General features: G+C 39.5%; 1 protein-coding gene across 2 annotated transcripts; it reads left to right on the plus strand.

Moving 5' to 3' along the window:
• Positions 1-702: 702 nt before the first annotated feature.
• Positions 703-10,017, plus strand: mtfr1l (mitochondrial fission regulator 1-like). Of its 2 annotated transcripts, none has more exons than XM_042501030.2 (8): positions 703-857; positions 2,220-2,339; positions 2,498-2,605; positions 2,713-2,822; positions 3,274-3,485; positions 5,008-5,389; positions 6,665-6,826; positions 6,993-10,017. In XM_042501030.2, the coding sequence occupies exons 2-7, from the start codon at positions 2,325-2,327 to the stop codon at positions 6,780-6,782; spliced, it is 945 nt and encodes a 314-aa protein (XP_042356964.1). In that variant the 5' UTR covers positions 703-857; positions 2,220-2,324; the 3' UTR covers positions 6,783-6,826; positions 6,993-10,017. The 2 variants fall into 2 exon arrangements, with proteins under 2 accessions (XP_042356964.1, XP_087943981.1); XM_088087855.1 differs by having other exon boundaries at positions 2,519-2,605.
• The last annotated feature ends 6,444 nt before the right edge of the window (positions 10,018-16,461 follow it).

A 16,461-nucleotide genomic window follows, 5' to 3' on the forward strand; every position in this document is an offset into this window, starting at 1 on the left:
CAAGTACAAGTACATAGTGCAAACTTGTAAAAGTAGGCTACAGTAGGTACAACAGTATTTCTGTACTGTTTCGTCTTATACTTTTTAAAATAAACGTCGTGGAACAGACATAGCATAACAAACAACCAAGAAATAACTCATACTTGTGCGAATAGACCTCCCCCGCAAACTACAAAAAAAAAAGAAGACAAAAAGAAAACCTTGAAAGATTAGCCTACAAGTGTTGTGTGTTTTATCAGCTTTCATGTTGGTACATTTAGCTAAATTAAGCAATTTAACACCAAAGGGCGTGTGTCCCTGTCCCTCCTTTTGTCCTTTTCTAACGACCATACATTATTTAACTCAAATTTTATTTGTTCCTGATTGCGCTACGTAGTTTAATCCTTAATGTAGGCTAACGGTTAACGTAATTAAGGTTCAACCCAAAACACCTGTAAAGCGGAGTAATACATGCATAAATCGACTAGGCCTTGCTCTCGAACAATAAAATTGCTTGGTCGGAACTAAATGTTGTATAAAGATAAATACTGCTTGAAATAATTAATAAGTATAAAAAAGTTCGACTTCATGCTTGTATATTTTAATTTATGGATAAAGAATTTGGTCAAAATGACAAAAATGTCATGTAGTGTCCTGTACTCACCACCGCGCACCTCCAACTCTGGGGGGCGCTCGTGGACTGGTTCTGACAAAGGAAGCTCGTGCGGCTCCCAGCCAATCAGATCACAGGAAAGAGAGACACAGGTTTCCGGCCTAATGAGAGAAAACACAACTCCAGTGTGAAAGACGAAGAGGAGAAGCCGCTTTTTACAGAGAATTTAACGGATCAGCTCTCCTAGATGCAGCCATAATTTACTGTAAGTTGCGATCTTGCAGCGATGAGTGCATTTTGCGAGGAGACGTGAAACACAGTGAAAAAATGGTGGTGCAAGTGTACCGTTGAGGGTCAACCAGGGGGCCGTTATTGGTGCTGCTAAAGCTAACTGACGGTCACTGTGTGAGTGTGTTTGACACCCGCAGCTACAGACTAAAGATGGGCTGAAAGCTAATCACAAAAGCACTAAAGCTATGTTTCTGTCTTGACCACGCACTGTCTACAGTTACTTTAATCAAAGCAGCCTGTAACGGTACCGCTAGCATCGTTAGCTTAAGCTCGCTGTTGTAAATGTGAGGCGTTAGTCAGCAGGCTGTTAGCTCTGAAGATTGTTACCCTGCTGCTCCAAATGTTGATGAAGTCACGGTGATAAAGAAGCTCTAACTCCAGCAAGCGTTAGCTTGTCAAGCCCCTTTATACCCATGAAGTAATCATTTTATTATGCAATTGCCTGTCTTATGGGCAAAACAGTTGCAGTGCAAGGTTTGGATCTTTATAGTAATATGTGGTTATTTTAATGCTTTTTGTATTGTCTGGCTGGTGACCGGCTATGTTGTTTGCCTTGTCTACCCATTTCCTGTCCAGGCCTCTGTTACGTTAAAAAATTAAATAGAAATCAGATTTCCGCGAAAATACTTTTTTAAAAAAATGCTTTAATTTGAGAAAAGTACAACCGAGAAATATCAGTATAAACATTATATATATTTTTTTACATATTTTCGTCCTAGATGTCTGCTTAAAAAGTCTTAAATTCAATTTAAGAAATTGAAGTTTGTAATTAAATGGCCTTAAATGTGAAATGGTGAGGTCCTAATTGCCTCAGACATCATCCAATGTCGTTTATCCATTATTTAATTTATTTTTGTCAAATGAGTCAAAATCTGTGTTAAAGTCCACATTTCTAATGTTACAAATCTTAACTCTGGACCTAATGTTGTTTTTCACTTACACATACATACTTTATACTAACCTGCGATTCTTGAATAAGAAAAGATGATTTATTCAAAAATTTGCCTTAAATTTGGTTGAAAGATATCTTGAAAAGCTGTCAAAAAGCATTAAATGCAAGTGTTCGCTTCCTGTAGACGCCTTGCCTAACCTGCCACCCAAACAGACCGTTACATTACTGAATACATAAAGGTTATATGTTGGAAATAGCTAGCAGTGCCAAAAGCTCTAATGTTACTCGAACAATCACTTAATTATCCAAGGGAACAATATATAATTTTTAATGATATGAAATAGAGAAACGGTTTTGAACATTTTATTTTATGTTTGTGGATAAAATAATGCAGTGTTCTCCTCCTGCCTGATGCTCTAACTATACACTGTTTTATATTCCAAGAGCTGGCAGCAACATGGCATCTGTCCACTGAACTACTCCGTCTTCAGCCCAGCACCAAACATTGGTGTGCGATTTCCCAGCGAATGAGACTGACCCACAATCACCATGGAAACAGACACAGTGAGTTTGCTTCCTTGCCGTTAATAACACTGTTTTACTTAACACTGCCTTTCTCCCACATGATTGTGCAGGAATGCAAATGATTGACTAATCGCTGACATTAAAGTGTTATACGTTGTGTAGCGACTGTGTTTTTTTTTTTAATATATGCTTTACAGGAAGTTATTCCTATCTGGCAGAATAAGCCTCATGGATCCACCCGCAGTGTTGTGAGAAGAATAGGATCCACTCTTCCACTCAGACCCCCACAAAGGGCATGTTTCCAGGTAAATATCAGATCCTGTAAGACAAGCTTGTAATCTTTTCTAACTGTCTTCTATTTTTGTGATAGAGATGATCATGTACAACATTAAATTGTATTTTTATGTACTAGGAATTACCGGGCCTGCCCCCTCTTCGGCCCATGGATGGCCCTATGGTTCCTACCTTGGCAGACATAGCATGGATTGTTGCAGATGAAGAAGAGACATATGCCAGAGTGCGGTGAGTATCCTGAAAGTAAAACCACAAAGGTTATGGAGTAACCAAGTCTCAAATGTATAACTGCATTATCTTAGACTCTCTGAGCTTCGTTCTTAATAGATGCACACGTGCAGGCTAAAGAAGTGCAGTACAATGTTATAACGGACTGTTTTTGTTGACACTGCTGCGTCAGGGAGGTGTTGATTCAGCGCTATGCTTATTTTTGCAGCCGTAGGCAGTGATATAAACTGAACAATATAAATTTAACAAAGACAGGATGTATTGTAGTGCCTTTGGATTGGGCTGTAGCTGTAATAAACCACTAGTAAAGTATTCATCATCAGTGCTAATTTTCTAAGGAGTACGTCAAGGGAAAGACATCAGATGACATGCAGTGTATTTCAAAAACTGGACTCGGTTATTATCAAGATTACTGCTCAGTAACACTTTTCGCCCACTGTTCTCCTTTCAGGAGTGACACTCGTCCTCTGAAACATGAATGGCGGCCCACGCCTCTCCTGGTGCTCCACAGAAACTCATCTGTACCTAATTTCCGCCGCGAGGGCAAAAGGGTAGAGGGGCTTAGGAAGCCTGGGGTGACAGCGCTGAACCGTACAACCGCCCTACAGGACGAGCTCAGCAGACTCCGTGCACAGATCGCTAAAATTGTGGCAAGTGATTCTGGTGAGTAACCAAAGCAAATATGAAAGTGCAGACATTCTGAACTCTAGGAATTTGAATAGTGATAAAAACTCAGGGACATGAGAATTGCTAACACACTTAACTTGGAGCTCTCTTTATTGACACTTAAGATTATGATTCATAAAGCGTAGATTTAAAATTGCTTTATTGAGCAGATGTTTGCACATGATTTGCCACTGAGTCACTGTCTTCATGTGACTGTGATACTTTCGATGCCAAGTCGGCTGCCCTGATTCTCCTAAAGCTCTTTGGTACTAAGATGTCTTGGCATCAGTTTGTAGGTCAGTAGCAAGAGATAATCTCCGCGGTTTAGTGGTGGCAGTGTGTCACTCGTTGAAAATGTCAACAGGAGTGTCACTGAGGAAAATGGATTTTACATGTTTATATTCCCACTGATTTCATATATAGTTTCTGATATTGTATAAAAGAGCCACATAAAGAACTTCAGTTAACAGATTAAACAGTACTGTTAACTGAGCCTGCTTCTTCAGTTCTGTAGACTTTGCGCTGTAAGATCCTTTGTGAACAGGGGGAGGACCTCAGGTTTTGCAGTGTAACCTTTATACTCACTGGTTGTGTCATGTGCTTTCAATACAATGATAGAGGTGAGCTGTGAGGTGGGCAGTGTTATCTTTGAAGCATTTGGGCATCAGCTGAAGTGTACAGCAATAAAGAAATCACTTACTGGAGCGCCCAGAAGTTCATCTGGAAGAGCAGGCGCCCCATGTACAAAGGCAATGTCCTTTCCACAGTGGCCGCAAGTTCAATTCCACCTTCGCCCCTTCTGCTGCATGTCATCGTCATCCTCTCTCTCTCGCTCTCTCTCCTTTCATGCCATCTGTCCTATGAGATAAAGGGAACCCCCCCCCCCAAAAATAATCTAAAAAAGACAAGAAAGAAAGAAATCATTTACTGCCAAATTGAGTTGAATACTGAAGTTGATACTTTTAAGCGGCCTGACCAAATAACGTTGGCCCAACAGATTACTAATTCATGTTCATCCGTCTGTACCAAAATTTGGTACCTGAGAGCACATCTGGGTGAGAACGGCTAGAGCTCCAAGGCTGGTAATGGAGTTCTGCAAAGCTGTCAGGTTCAACTTCAGGCAGGAGGCCGAAGTGCTCTGAAGCTGGGAAGCGTGCCATGGAGCCCCCGGGGCGCTCCGTCAGCTTTCCAGCGAGCCAAAACTGTCGCTGCAGGGCCCATCTGCCATAATAGTTTTGGCATCTGGTCTGTTTTCGTTTCTAAATTATTTTAGCTTTAGCCTATTATCATGGTTAGATGAGCAGAGACGCGCACACACACACAGAAAAACGAGCAGACGGATAGACAGGGACATAAGATTAACTCTGTGTGATTAGAAGAGCAACAGAGCATTAAAAGAGCAGAGGACCAGAATTCCATATAAGTTTACTATGCCAACCCTGCAGCCTGTTCAAAATGTAAACCTTATTACACAACCACAGACTAATTTCTCCTCCCCTACTCCTCTTCTTTTTCTCAGGCTCCAACCCTCTGACCCCTGACCTGCTCTCACCTGACGACACAAGTATGAGCTTCTCCATGGCGCCTTTCGAGGCAGCGCCCTACCAGCCGGCTGCCACAGCTGCCGCGTCCTTTGTCATCAGTGATGTCACGGAGGAGGAGGAAGAAGAGGAGGAGGAGGAAGAAGAAGAGGAAGATGTGGTCTCTGTGGTGTCGGAGCTTGTTCCTGACCCACTGCCGCCTGTTTCCATGACGGCATCAGCGACCTTTGACCTGGACAGACCCAGCATGGACTTCCGGGAGGCGGAGGAGGATACAGTGTCGCTCTCAAAGTCCACTAGCTTTGCTGATGTTATGGACATCCTGAAGGACATGAACCGCATGAAGATGAGCAAAGACAGGTGAGAATTGTCAGCGGGCTGAACACAACAGAGCTCACTATGGATTTGCTTATTTGTTAAGTTTTTGTATTTGCTGAACAGTCATAAGAGTGGTGTCGACCTCATTTTAAGCCCTGTTCACACAGGACTAGTATTACCAGGGGACCGCATGATGTAGAAGTTATCCCCCAGGTCTGTGTTTCGTGCAGAGCATTCTCACGGGATAAGCAAAGTCTGTGTTTTGCTTAAATTTTCTGACATTATACCCCAGATATGATGCACACAGAAAATCTATGCAGCACTACCAGAAGTGATGTACAATGTTAAACTTATTTTTTCTTTTAAATGTGGCTTAAACTATCAGAACTGGTTCTTCCACACACTGTTGCATGTCATCCTTTTGAAATTTCACTCCTCTAATGGATTTGAGCTTGCTTTTTCTATGAACAAGTCTCCATGCTGTTGATGTGAGAAATAAGCCTCTTGCACCTAAAATGCTATCAAAACTTTCATTTGTAATTGCTAATGCAGCCTCTGTAATTTTCAACACTGCAAAAGAGGGAAAAAAAGAGACAGAACAAAAGGCACTGAGAAAGCAGAAAATATAAATATCACTCCAAGTCACAGAGATGGTTATTCACACGGACCATTATTATCACGCGACCTCTGTGTATGGTAGGTTACTTCACAAATTACAGCCATGGCAGATTCACATGGGATTAAGATCACTGGCAAATTCTGCAATTATTACAACCAGAGGTCCCGGGATGATACCAGTCCTGTGCTAATAGGACTCCTGGCAAGAAAGCAAACGAGTTTATTTCATAATATTCTGAACATCCCTTTAAAGCAAATTCCTTATTAATATGCTACAATTTCTATATGAAGTTAAAATAAAATGGCACTAGAGCTGCATTGATTAGTAAATGAATCAATTATTCAATCAACAAAATTAATCAGCTATTATTTTTATTATTAATGAATTGTTTGTCATTTTTCAAGCAGCTGCCAGAAATGTGACATTTACTTGCTCTCAGATGTAAGGATGTTTGGTTTTATTATACATTTAATTATTTTTTGGTTTGAAATGTCAGTTTATACAAAATAAGACATTTGACGACTTTCGAGTCTGATATTGTAACAGTCTTTTCTCAACTTCTCTTCAAATGTTTTGTAGACCAATCGATTAATCCAATGAGAAAATAATCTGCAGATGAAATGGTAATGAACAGAATGGTTATACATAGTGTACGTTCTCATACATAGTTTGTATTTTTTTGGTGGGTGTCACTGCAGGTACAACAGAGGCTGTACGTCCCTCAGAGAGGAGGACTCTGCCTCTCTGATTTCAGAAGCACTGAGGAAAAAGTTTGTCCTGAAAGAAGAAGATACTGCTGCCGTGAAACGGAAGTAGCCTGATCCCGTGTTTATCGTCAATACCCGATCCTGCTGCTCCATGTAAGTCAGGAGAAGATTGTTGGAGTAGTTTGTTTTTTTTAATATTTTGTATAATGAGCCCTTGAAAGAATTTGGTAGGTTTTCATTTGTATTCGGTTGAGGAATGTTTTAGCTCACTTTTGGGTTCTTAGTTGTTGTTTTTTTTTCTCTCCTTCATTATTTTTAGGCCTTTGCCTGTGGAATATTTACCCATGGATCCACAGCTTCTCTCCTCAGACCCAAGGCAATAGCTGTCTGCCAGAGCTAGAACAAAAAACACTTTGTCCCAGACATTCAGAACCAAATGTGAAGCTCACAGTGCCGGTGCAGTGTGAGGGGGAACAGCCAACTCTTGATAACAGTAATCAGTTTCAGCACTGCATTGCAAATCACATCCAGTTTTTTTCTCCCAGGCCAAAAAACCCCAAACCTTTTATCTTTAAATTTATTTTGAAGAAGGACTCAACAAACTGCTGTCGGTTAAACATGCTGTGTCCAGGCTGTTTGGATTTGAGGTGCATATTATTTTGATTATGTTATAGCACATTGTTTAGGGGCTACCATCCAAACAAGATAGAGTTTTTGGACTTAAATTGAGGAATGTCCCTTTAAAAAGCCTTTTCTTCATCCTGCTATAAAGAGTCCTCTGTTCTTTTTTTTTTCCACAGAGAGATGCAGATAAACATTTCTTTTTCAGTTGAAGTACGTAAGAAGTCCTCTAACATACTTGAAAATATTTTATGTACAAACAGCTCTAGTGTACTTGCAGAGACGTAATGTATCTTATCACAGAGTGTGTGTGGGAAATATAACTTCAGATCTTTGCTGTTAATACTTGCATTACAGCTCTGAGTTTGCAAATATGCACAGCATCAAGTAAAATATGTTGCTTGCTCCACTGCACCTCTTATGCCTGTCCTCTTGTTTGTGATTAACATATAGATTGATAGTCACTGAACCACAGGACACTGATTTTGAAACCTAAGAATATGCTGATGATATATTTTGAAGTGTATGGTGTAAGAAAAAACAAAGAAAGTGTGTGAGTGAAATATACACCCATCACTGTTTGCAACTGTTTCTAGTAAAGGCAACGACAGATACAAGCTTGTACAGGTCTGTTAAGACACACTTTTCTTCTGTGTAGATTGTTTCAAATATTCGCCCTTTATTGTGTTTTTTTTGTTTGTTTTTTTATGCACTTTTGGCAGACAACTGAACTATGTGTAAGGGTGCTTTTCCATCATGCAGAATTTTGACAAAGCAATGGGTAAACACTTGTGTGAGTCACGATCATAGAAATGCAATGAGAAGAGAACGGACATTGCCATTAAAATCTTGATCAGGATGATAAGAGTTACAACCATTTTTATGTGTACTGTTGCCATTGCAGTTACTGTAGCAGCTTAATTTCCATATAATCTTGTGTGCAATCAAATCAACTTGCAGCAAGTTCCAAGCTTACTTGAGTGAGGATTTGCAGTAACGTCCAAAAAGCAGTAATGTAACATTTTCAGATAATCTGTTTTAGGGTTTTTGGTTTCAAGGCTATGTGAAAATTGACAGTTATCACTCTACATTTGCTTATCTACAGTTCTGAAAAGCATGCAAACAGACTAAGAAACTCACCTGCCCATTCCTTTCCTCTTGATTGCCTGTCAGACTTTTGCACATACCCCCTTAAACAAACATTGTTTTAAGTTTTGATGATTATAAAGCTTTCTGTTTTCATGCCTTTAAGGGTCATTGTAACCGATAATGATAACTGTGTAATACCGTATACCCTGAAGCCCTAAAATTTTACTAGATGGTTATTATACATTGAAAATCCCACACAGTTGCAACCCTAATCTGTTACTTTAAATATATTACCATAATTGTTATTTTCCTGTTTCTTTAGTCGCCATTTATTTCGTGTTTGTTGAAACATGAATGTTCTATAGCTGCCACTGAAGAATGAGAAAAAGCCGCTGCTCAGTGGACAGCAGAGAGGCAGAGGCCTCGGGGGTAGACAGTGTGTAGATCAGCATGTTTTCACATCTAACTCAGTGAGTTAAGGGTTCATTTCAACCAAACCAGAGTTGGTGACTGTTGAAAAAGGGGACTAACTTGACTAATGACTAATAAGACTAACTAAAAGGTTTTAGGTGAGTTTTACTTTTTTTGTTGGGTTTGAAAAAAATGTATTTTATGATTAGTTTGAGTTCTGTGAACAAGTAAAACTTGGATTGGTTGTATCTTTGTATTTATTAAGGAAAATAGGAGCAACAATAAACCACAATCGAGTTCTCAGACTAGTATGTGCGACACCCTTTGTGGCCCAACTGATGTGTTGTCATCATAACAACTAACAACAATCATCATTTTCTTTGGTATAAGTCAACTGACTACGGCAAACAGTTAAATGACCGTTCAACTCTTATTGTATTTCTATGGTCACGATGAATATTCTTGCTGAAGCCTTACCACATTTCTATTTCCTGTTCCAAAGCCTGATTTTATTTCCATTATTAGTTAAAGTGCCATGGGTTTGTTTGACCCTTCCCTGAATGTGCCCTCCATCCTCATCTACATCAAGATTCCCATTTCTACACCTCATTAATACCAGTTATGTGTGTGTTGTGATGCTGAATGTTTGTTTAAAAAAAAAAAAACTCCCAAGATTAGCTGTTATGTCACTTTTTTTCTCCACATACGTCACTCCTCTGTTTTTCATCTGTCACGTTTATGCCTACATTAATGGGAGTTCTTCAGTGTAGTTTTGCAGTGTGAAAAGTTACTGCTAAGTTTCCTGCCTGGATTGAAACAAGATTGTGCCCATGTGTGTGTTGCTGTATGCAGTGGAGTTAAAAGTATGTTATGTCTTGCTAAAACTGGCCCTCAACTTGTCTTTGGCAATCTTCTCAATAGTTAATTTCCTCATCGGAGTGATGAAGTATAGCTGAGAAAATATGCAAGTTTAAATATATTCATTGTGTGTGTGTACTTAAGATGTTTATCCTCACACAGCTGCCAAATGCATCACTATTCCTGATAAGAAATTGAGGGGAGAATTTTTTTTCACAGAATTTATTGATTTTGTTTCTCTTGTCAAATTTAAGGGTTTCTTACCGTTGTACCTCTGTGTAGGGTCAAGCCCACCACAACCTGTATGGTTTTTTTTGTCATGTTTAGGACTTGTAAATAAAGATTGGCTGATGTTTTGAAACTGACTATGTTTTGTCTTTGGGAACAGTTAATTTGTATTTGCAGTGCCAAACATCACCACATGGGGGCAGTGCAGGTTGGATTTTTTTGCTTTTAACAGTAGTGGGTGCCTTAATTTCCAGTCTAAACCTTTGACTTTTATCACACAAATTTACAAGACACTACACAACTATACAGATAAATCTGATTTCACTAAGTAAACAAACATGGTGTGCACTGTATGGCCTACATTGTTTAGAGATCCAGAGAAAGTGGGATGGGAATATACAGGCTTTTATGTTCAATTTAATATCAACCTGTGTTGTAAGAGGTACTTGGTAAAAGTAAAAAGTGCAATACCACATTATTAAACTACTCATTTACACGCAAAGATCAGCATTTTTAAAGATTTTTCAGCAAAATAAACTTTTTAAGTATCAAAAGTAAAATGACTCTTGCAGAATGATGCTATTCACACCATAGATGTCAAACATACAACCAGCATGCCAGATTCGGCCTACCAAAGGATCCAAACTGGCCCACTGGATGGTTCAGTACAGAACAATCTGTATCAGTCTTTTATGTTGAAACAATATCGGTGGAACTCTATTGCTAAGGCACTGCGAAAACTTTAGATTTGTGAATGGTTTGTAAAGCAGAGAATAACTTCACCTGCCCTCTCAATAACTTCGACTTTAGTTTGGTGTGGTGATGCAAGCATGTCTATACAGGAATGGAAATGTATGGCGAAATTCGCAGGTAACCACATTTTCATACATCTCAGGCTTTTCATCATCTGTTTTGTAAACCGATGAACATTTACACAATGTACTTCTTTACACAAAAAACAGAAAACTTAGAGGTGTTGATATTTATAGGTTGTTATGTAATTGTTTTAATGGGCTGGTCCACTTGAGATCGAAATGACACTGCTGATTTAGACATATTTATATCATATATTGTATATATAAAGTTATATTATAATTAATGTGTATGCATCATTTGAATGTTGTCAAGATAGAGCTAATTTTGCTTAACTTATATACTGTTGGGTCGTTTGATCTATCATAATGTGTTTTTATTTATTTTTTTTTTTTAAATGTCACAGGCTACAAACGCAAGAGCACCCCCATCATATGTGAGGCCATGCTGCCGGACGGGCTGAACACATTTTATGCTCGCTTTGATCTCTTCAATAAGGACTCAGCTGTCAAGTCTACCCCACCACCAGAGGACCGGCCACTCTCAGTGACCACAGCAGATGTGAGAAAACTCCTGCAGAGAGTGAATATAAACAAGTCCGCTGGCCCTGACAACATTCTTGGATGTGTACTAAAAACCTGTGCTGATCAGCTTGTTAATGTTATAACTGACATTTTTAACATCTCACTCTTACAAGAGCCTCAAGACAGCCATCATCCTCCCTGTACCTGAAAAGTCTGCTGTGTCTAGTCTTAATCAGAATCAGAATCCGGTTTTATTGCCAAGTACATTTACATATACAAGGAATTTGACTTGGTGTTGGCTTTAATGACTACTGTCCTGTGGGTCTCACCCCCTTCCTGATGAAGTGCTTTGGGAAACTGATTTTCCAGCACATCAAGGACAACATCCCTGCCAGCCTGGAACCTTTGCCAGCATGCTTTCAGAACCAACAGATCCACAGAGGATGCCATATCTACTGCTTTTAACTCAGTCTTCACTCACCTGGAGCATAAGAACAGCTACATCAGGATGCTGTTTGTTGAATTCTGCTTAGCATTCAACACAATCTCCTATGGATGTGATTGGAAAACTTAACACTCTGGGCTTTAATACAACACTCTGCAACTGGATACTGGACTTCCTCACATGCAGACCCCAGAGAGTTTGGATTGGCAGTCTCACCTCCTCTACACTGGAGCCCACCAGGGCTGTGTGCTCAGCCCCCTTCTGTTCACACTGTAAACCCATGACTGCACTCCCAGACATCAGGAGAACTCTATCATGAAGTATGCGGACTACACCACCATCGTCAGCCGTAATACAAACAGCAATGACAATTCATACCAGGAGGAAATCAACAACCTTTCAGAGTGGTGCACAGAGAACCTATTGCTCAACATCAGTAAAACCAAGGAGCTGATTGTTGATTGTAGAAAGAAGGAGGCAAAGACACACAGCCCTGTCTACATCAGTGGAGCTGAGGTGGAGCAGGTGAACAGCTATAGGTTCCTTGGTATTATTATCACTGAAAACTTATCTTGGTCATCACACATCATCACCCAAGTTTAAAAAGCACAGAAAAGGCTCGACTTCCCACGGAAACTTAGGAAGGCAAAATACCAGAGCAGGATCCTGGTTAATTTCTACAGAGGAACAGTAAAAAGCATACTGACTGGAAACATCACAAACTGGTATGGTTTGTGCATGGCCCAGGACAGGAAGGCTCTACAGCGGGTGATTAAAACTGCCCAGAACATCACTTTTTCTCATCTACAGAGCATCAGTGACCTCGGTGAAGTGAGGTGTCTGAAGAGCCCAAAGGATACTGAAAGACAGCAGCCACCCCTGCCACAGTCTGTTCATCCTGCTGCCATCTGGAAAAAGATACAGAAGTATCTGCTGCCAAACCACCAGACTATGGAGCAGCATCTTTCCCCAAGCTGTGAGACTCCTCAATTCCTCCTTCGATGCCAAAAAGATGGAGCAGGATATAGGGTCAACTTTAATTCCATTTTTTCTTAAACTACGTCATTTTTCTTAAACTACGTTTAAGAAAAATGACAATAAATCTACCTTGTACCTTATTTTTAAAAAGACTTTATGCATCAAATGAGCAGAATCTGTACATTTCCATCGAAAACAGATGTGTGTTTTGAAAAGACGCATGGCATAATCTGGCATAAATCTGGAACATTAACACCAGACACAGGAGGATACCTCGCACATCATATATAAACATGAACTGCACTGACCAAGCTGACCAAGTGATACTCGATGGCTTCCGAATGAGAGTGTGATAAATTTCAGTAGGCTGCAATCTGCAACCTCACTGTAGATGCCACATCGCTGATACAAACATCAAACATTTGTCCATTTAAGTCTAGCCATTTCATAAATGTTACTAGAACAGATTTGTGTGCCTGGTAAATGAAATCACATTACTTTTTCATCTGTAGGAAACCCGACACAGTTGTAACATGTAGTACCTCTTAACTTGATCGCACAGTGGGGGGTCTGCGCTCGTCTGCCTGCAATTTCGAGGATTATTGTCAACCCACATTCTTTCCTATTTCCTGTTCTTTCCCAAGATGATCTGGCCCCTCAGTGAGTCACAGTCTATTTTCTGTAAGAGTCCTTGGCCTACTTTGTCTCTCTCTACCTTCCACGATGGACTTGCTACCTATTTTAGATACAGGGAGATGTCTGTGGAGAGCTCAATTAGTAGGGCTCAGTGTCAAAATAAGGTTCAGTTAAACCTATAAATACAGGCCTTTAGTTCAAAGTGACATTGGCACATTTTTATCCCAACGAGACTTCTGCAAAGAATTTCAAAGCAGGTTACTACACATGAATGTTTTCTGGACGCTTCCTGGAGCTTTTGAAAGGCCCCTCAGAGCAAGGTGACAAGTATATCGTCTTCTGCGAAATTTTAGTAAAAGTTAAAGTTTAATGAAACTCTTTATAGTGAGGAAGCAGTGTACTGTGCATAGCTTGTGATTTGAGTCAGACTGAAGTCAAGATTTAAATGAGTTTGACAAAATCAAAACAGGCAAGTCCAGGTTCAAAGATAAATTAATCAATGAGCCACAGGAATATATGAAAGCCGATTTCCACCAGTGTGATGACAAAAAAAAAGATCCTGTAACTTATTATAATGAGAAACTTTCTCACAATAAGGACTTTGTGTGTCAAAATAATGACTTAATATTGTAAAGTAATGCAAAATAATGATAAACCCTCTCAAAATAATGGCAAGCTTTCTGAAAACTTTGGATCCCAAATAATGTGAAACATTCTCAAAATAATGACTAAAATAATGAGATTTCTCGAAAATGATGACTTTATTCTTCAAAATAAGGTCTTAGTATCTCCAAATAATGCCTTTGTATCCAAACATGATTACTTAGTATCTCAAAAATGAAAACCTTTCCCAAAGCTATGACTTAATATCTCAAAATAATGACTTTGTATCTTAAAATAATGATTTTGTATCTTATCAGGGTGTCTTTTTGTCATCACACCAGCAGAAATGGGTTTGTATAGATCACATAGATAACATATGAATTGATTTGGTTTGATATCAATGTTTAGGACTTAAAACACAAAGTGACTTGAGACATGTTGGTATTGACTTGAGAATGAGACTTAATTTCTGACTTGTAATACAATGACTTTGTCCCGCAGGGAGTTTGGCCAGCTCCACACCCACCACATGAGACAGTGGCTCTGGCCAAGTTCCCGCTTTTTGATAAGTGGCGCTGAAGCAGCAAACTCGCCAACAGGTAGAGTATCTGTCATATTGACTGGTCAGTGTGGCTCCTCCACCTCCCTGAGCCTCAGAGCTTTTTATCAATGTCTCCTTATGTTGCTGGAGGCTCTTCATAAGGAGACGTGCCACTGAAAACTGAAACTTTCCAACAATATCCTTGATGTATGGCGCCCACAGGCCGCCAGGTTTCAAACCCATTTGTTACTTTCAGGAACAATATGATCAAAAGAATTGCTTTTTGGTTTCCCTTCATGGTGGGAGAATTGTCTTGTGTCCTGAAGTTTTACTTTGGACAGAAACATTGTCAGGGTTTTTGGTTTTGATTAATCTGTCTGACAAATGTGTCGAGCACCTCTACAGCTGTGGGGGTGGTTGTGAGTTACAGCCGAGCTGAAGTGAAACCAGGGGAGCATGGATCACTCCAACATCCATCACTCTCATAGAGCAGGTGTTACAGAAAATATGTCACACTAGGTTTGGCACCCTCCTGAGAGTGACAGGAAATGCCTTCATTCAAGGTTTGCAATGCTGCATTCGCATAGTTTAAAGTGCAGAGAAATGGTTTTATCATCAAAGAGAAGCAATCGGACAAAGTGTTATCTCAGAAAAACAAATGTGTTTTTCCAAGATAACTTCTAGCTTTCCAGATATAAAAATTTAACTGAGTCACCAGTGAAATATTGTTATAGGCAGAATCTTCAATCTTCAGTGAAAAGCCTGATATTGGAAATACACTAAACACTTTTTTATTGTTAATGCTTTAACACCTGATTTTTAGTCATAAGTGACAATGAATAAATACTGATTCACACATTATACAAAAGGCTGTCTGGGACTGATTTTTTGTTGATGTATAGAATCAATTTAACACACCTTAAAGGTCCAGTGTGTAGGATTTAGGGGGGTATATTGGCAGAAATACAATATAATATCATAAATATGTTTTCTTAAGTGAATAATCAACAGAAAATAGAATTGTTGTGTCCTCCCCACATAAGAAATACCAGCTTATAGCTACATACGGAGCGGGTTCTCATTTATGGAGATCGCCAGGTTACACCGCCATGTTTCTACAGGAGCTCAGAACAGACTCCAGCCACCATAGTTATCAGTCCCTCTGCATAGAGCAGCTTAAAAAAACACTGATGTGTTATGTGAAAGTGCTTTATATTGTGTTTTTAGCAGTTTTAATCATTGCTTCATCCCTAACATGGATTTATTTTGGCAGGAAAGTTATCGGTATTGTGTATCAAGACAATGTTGATTAAATCTTGGAAACATGTTAACCCTTTCATTTTTTAACACTTAAACTGCTACCTCTATTGTTTTTTTAACCTCACATAGCAACCTTGCTGACCATATTTCAATGTTAAATCAACAAATGTTGCTATCTGAGAACAAGTACACTTAAGATAATGTGAAAGTAAAACTTTGATTTTTGCTCCCTCTTTTCATGAGTTGAAATAAAAGATCTGAGACTTTTTCCATGCAAACAACAGAATTATTTCTTTCAAACTCTGTTCGATAAATGTGTTAAAAATCACTTGAACCTTTGCCAAGTTAATCCATCATTTGCCAGGGAATATCAGTGACATATCAAGATGTCACAAGTTTTTAGGGAGTCTGCCATTGGCATGCTGACTGCAGGAATGTCCGAGGTGTCGACTGTGAACTAAACGTTCATTTCACAACCATAGGCCATCTCTAATGTTGTTTGCAAGGATTTTCCATGAACCATCCTCACAACCACAGATTATGTGTAACTACACCAGCTCAGGATGTCCATATCCTGTGTCTTCCCCTGTAAGATCATCTGAGACCAGCCACGGGGACAGTTAGTTATAACTGATTTGCTTAAGCAACCAAAGAATTTCTGCTCAAAACATTCAAACCATCTCAGGGAAGCTCATCTGCACGCTCATCGTCCTCATCTAACTGCAGTTTGTCGTCATGACCAACTCGAGTGGGCAACTGCTCACCCTCGATGGCGTTCTCT

This window comes from Plectropomus leopardus, chromosome 14 (genome assembly GCF_026936395.1).
Source record: "Plectropomus leopardus strain MGB_pleo_1.0 chromosome 14, ASM2693639v1, whole genome shotgun sequence".
In the NCBI taxonomy this organism is placed as follows: domain Eukaryota; kingdom Metazoa; phylum Chordata; class Actinopteri; order Perciformes; family Serranidae; genus Plectropomus; species Plectropomus leopardus.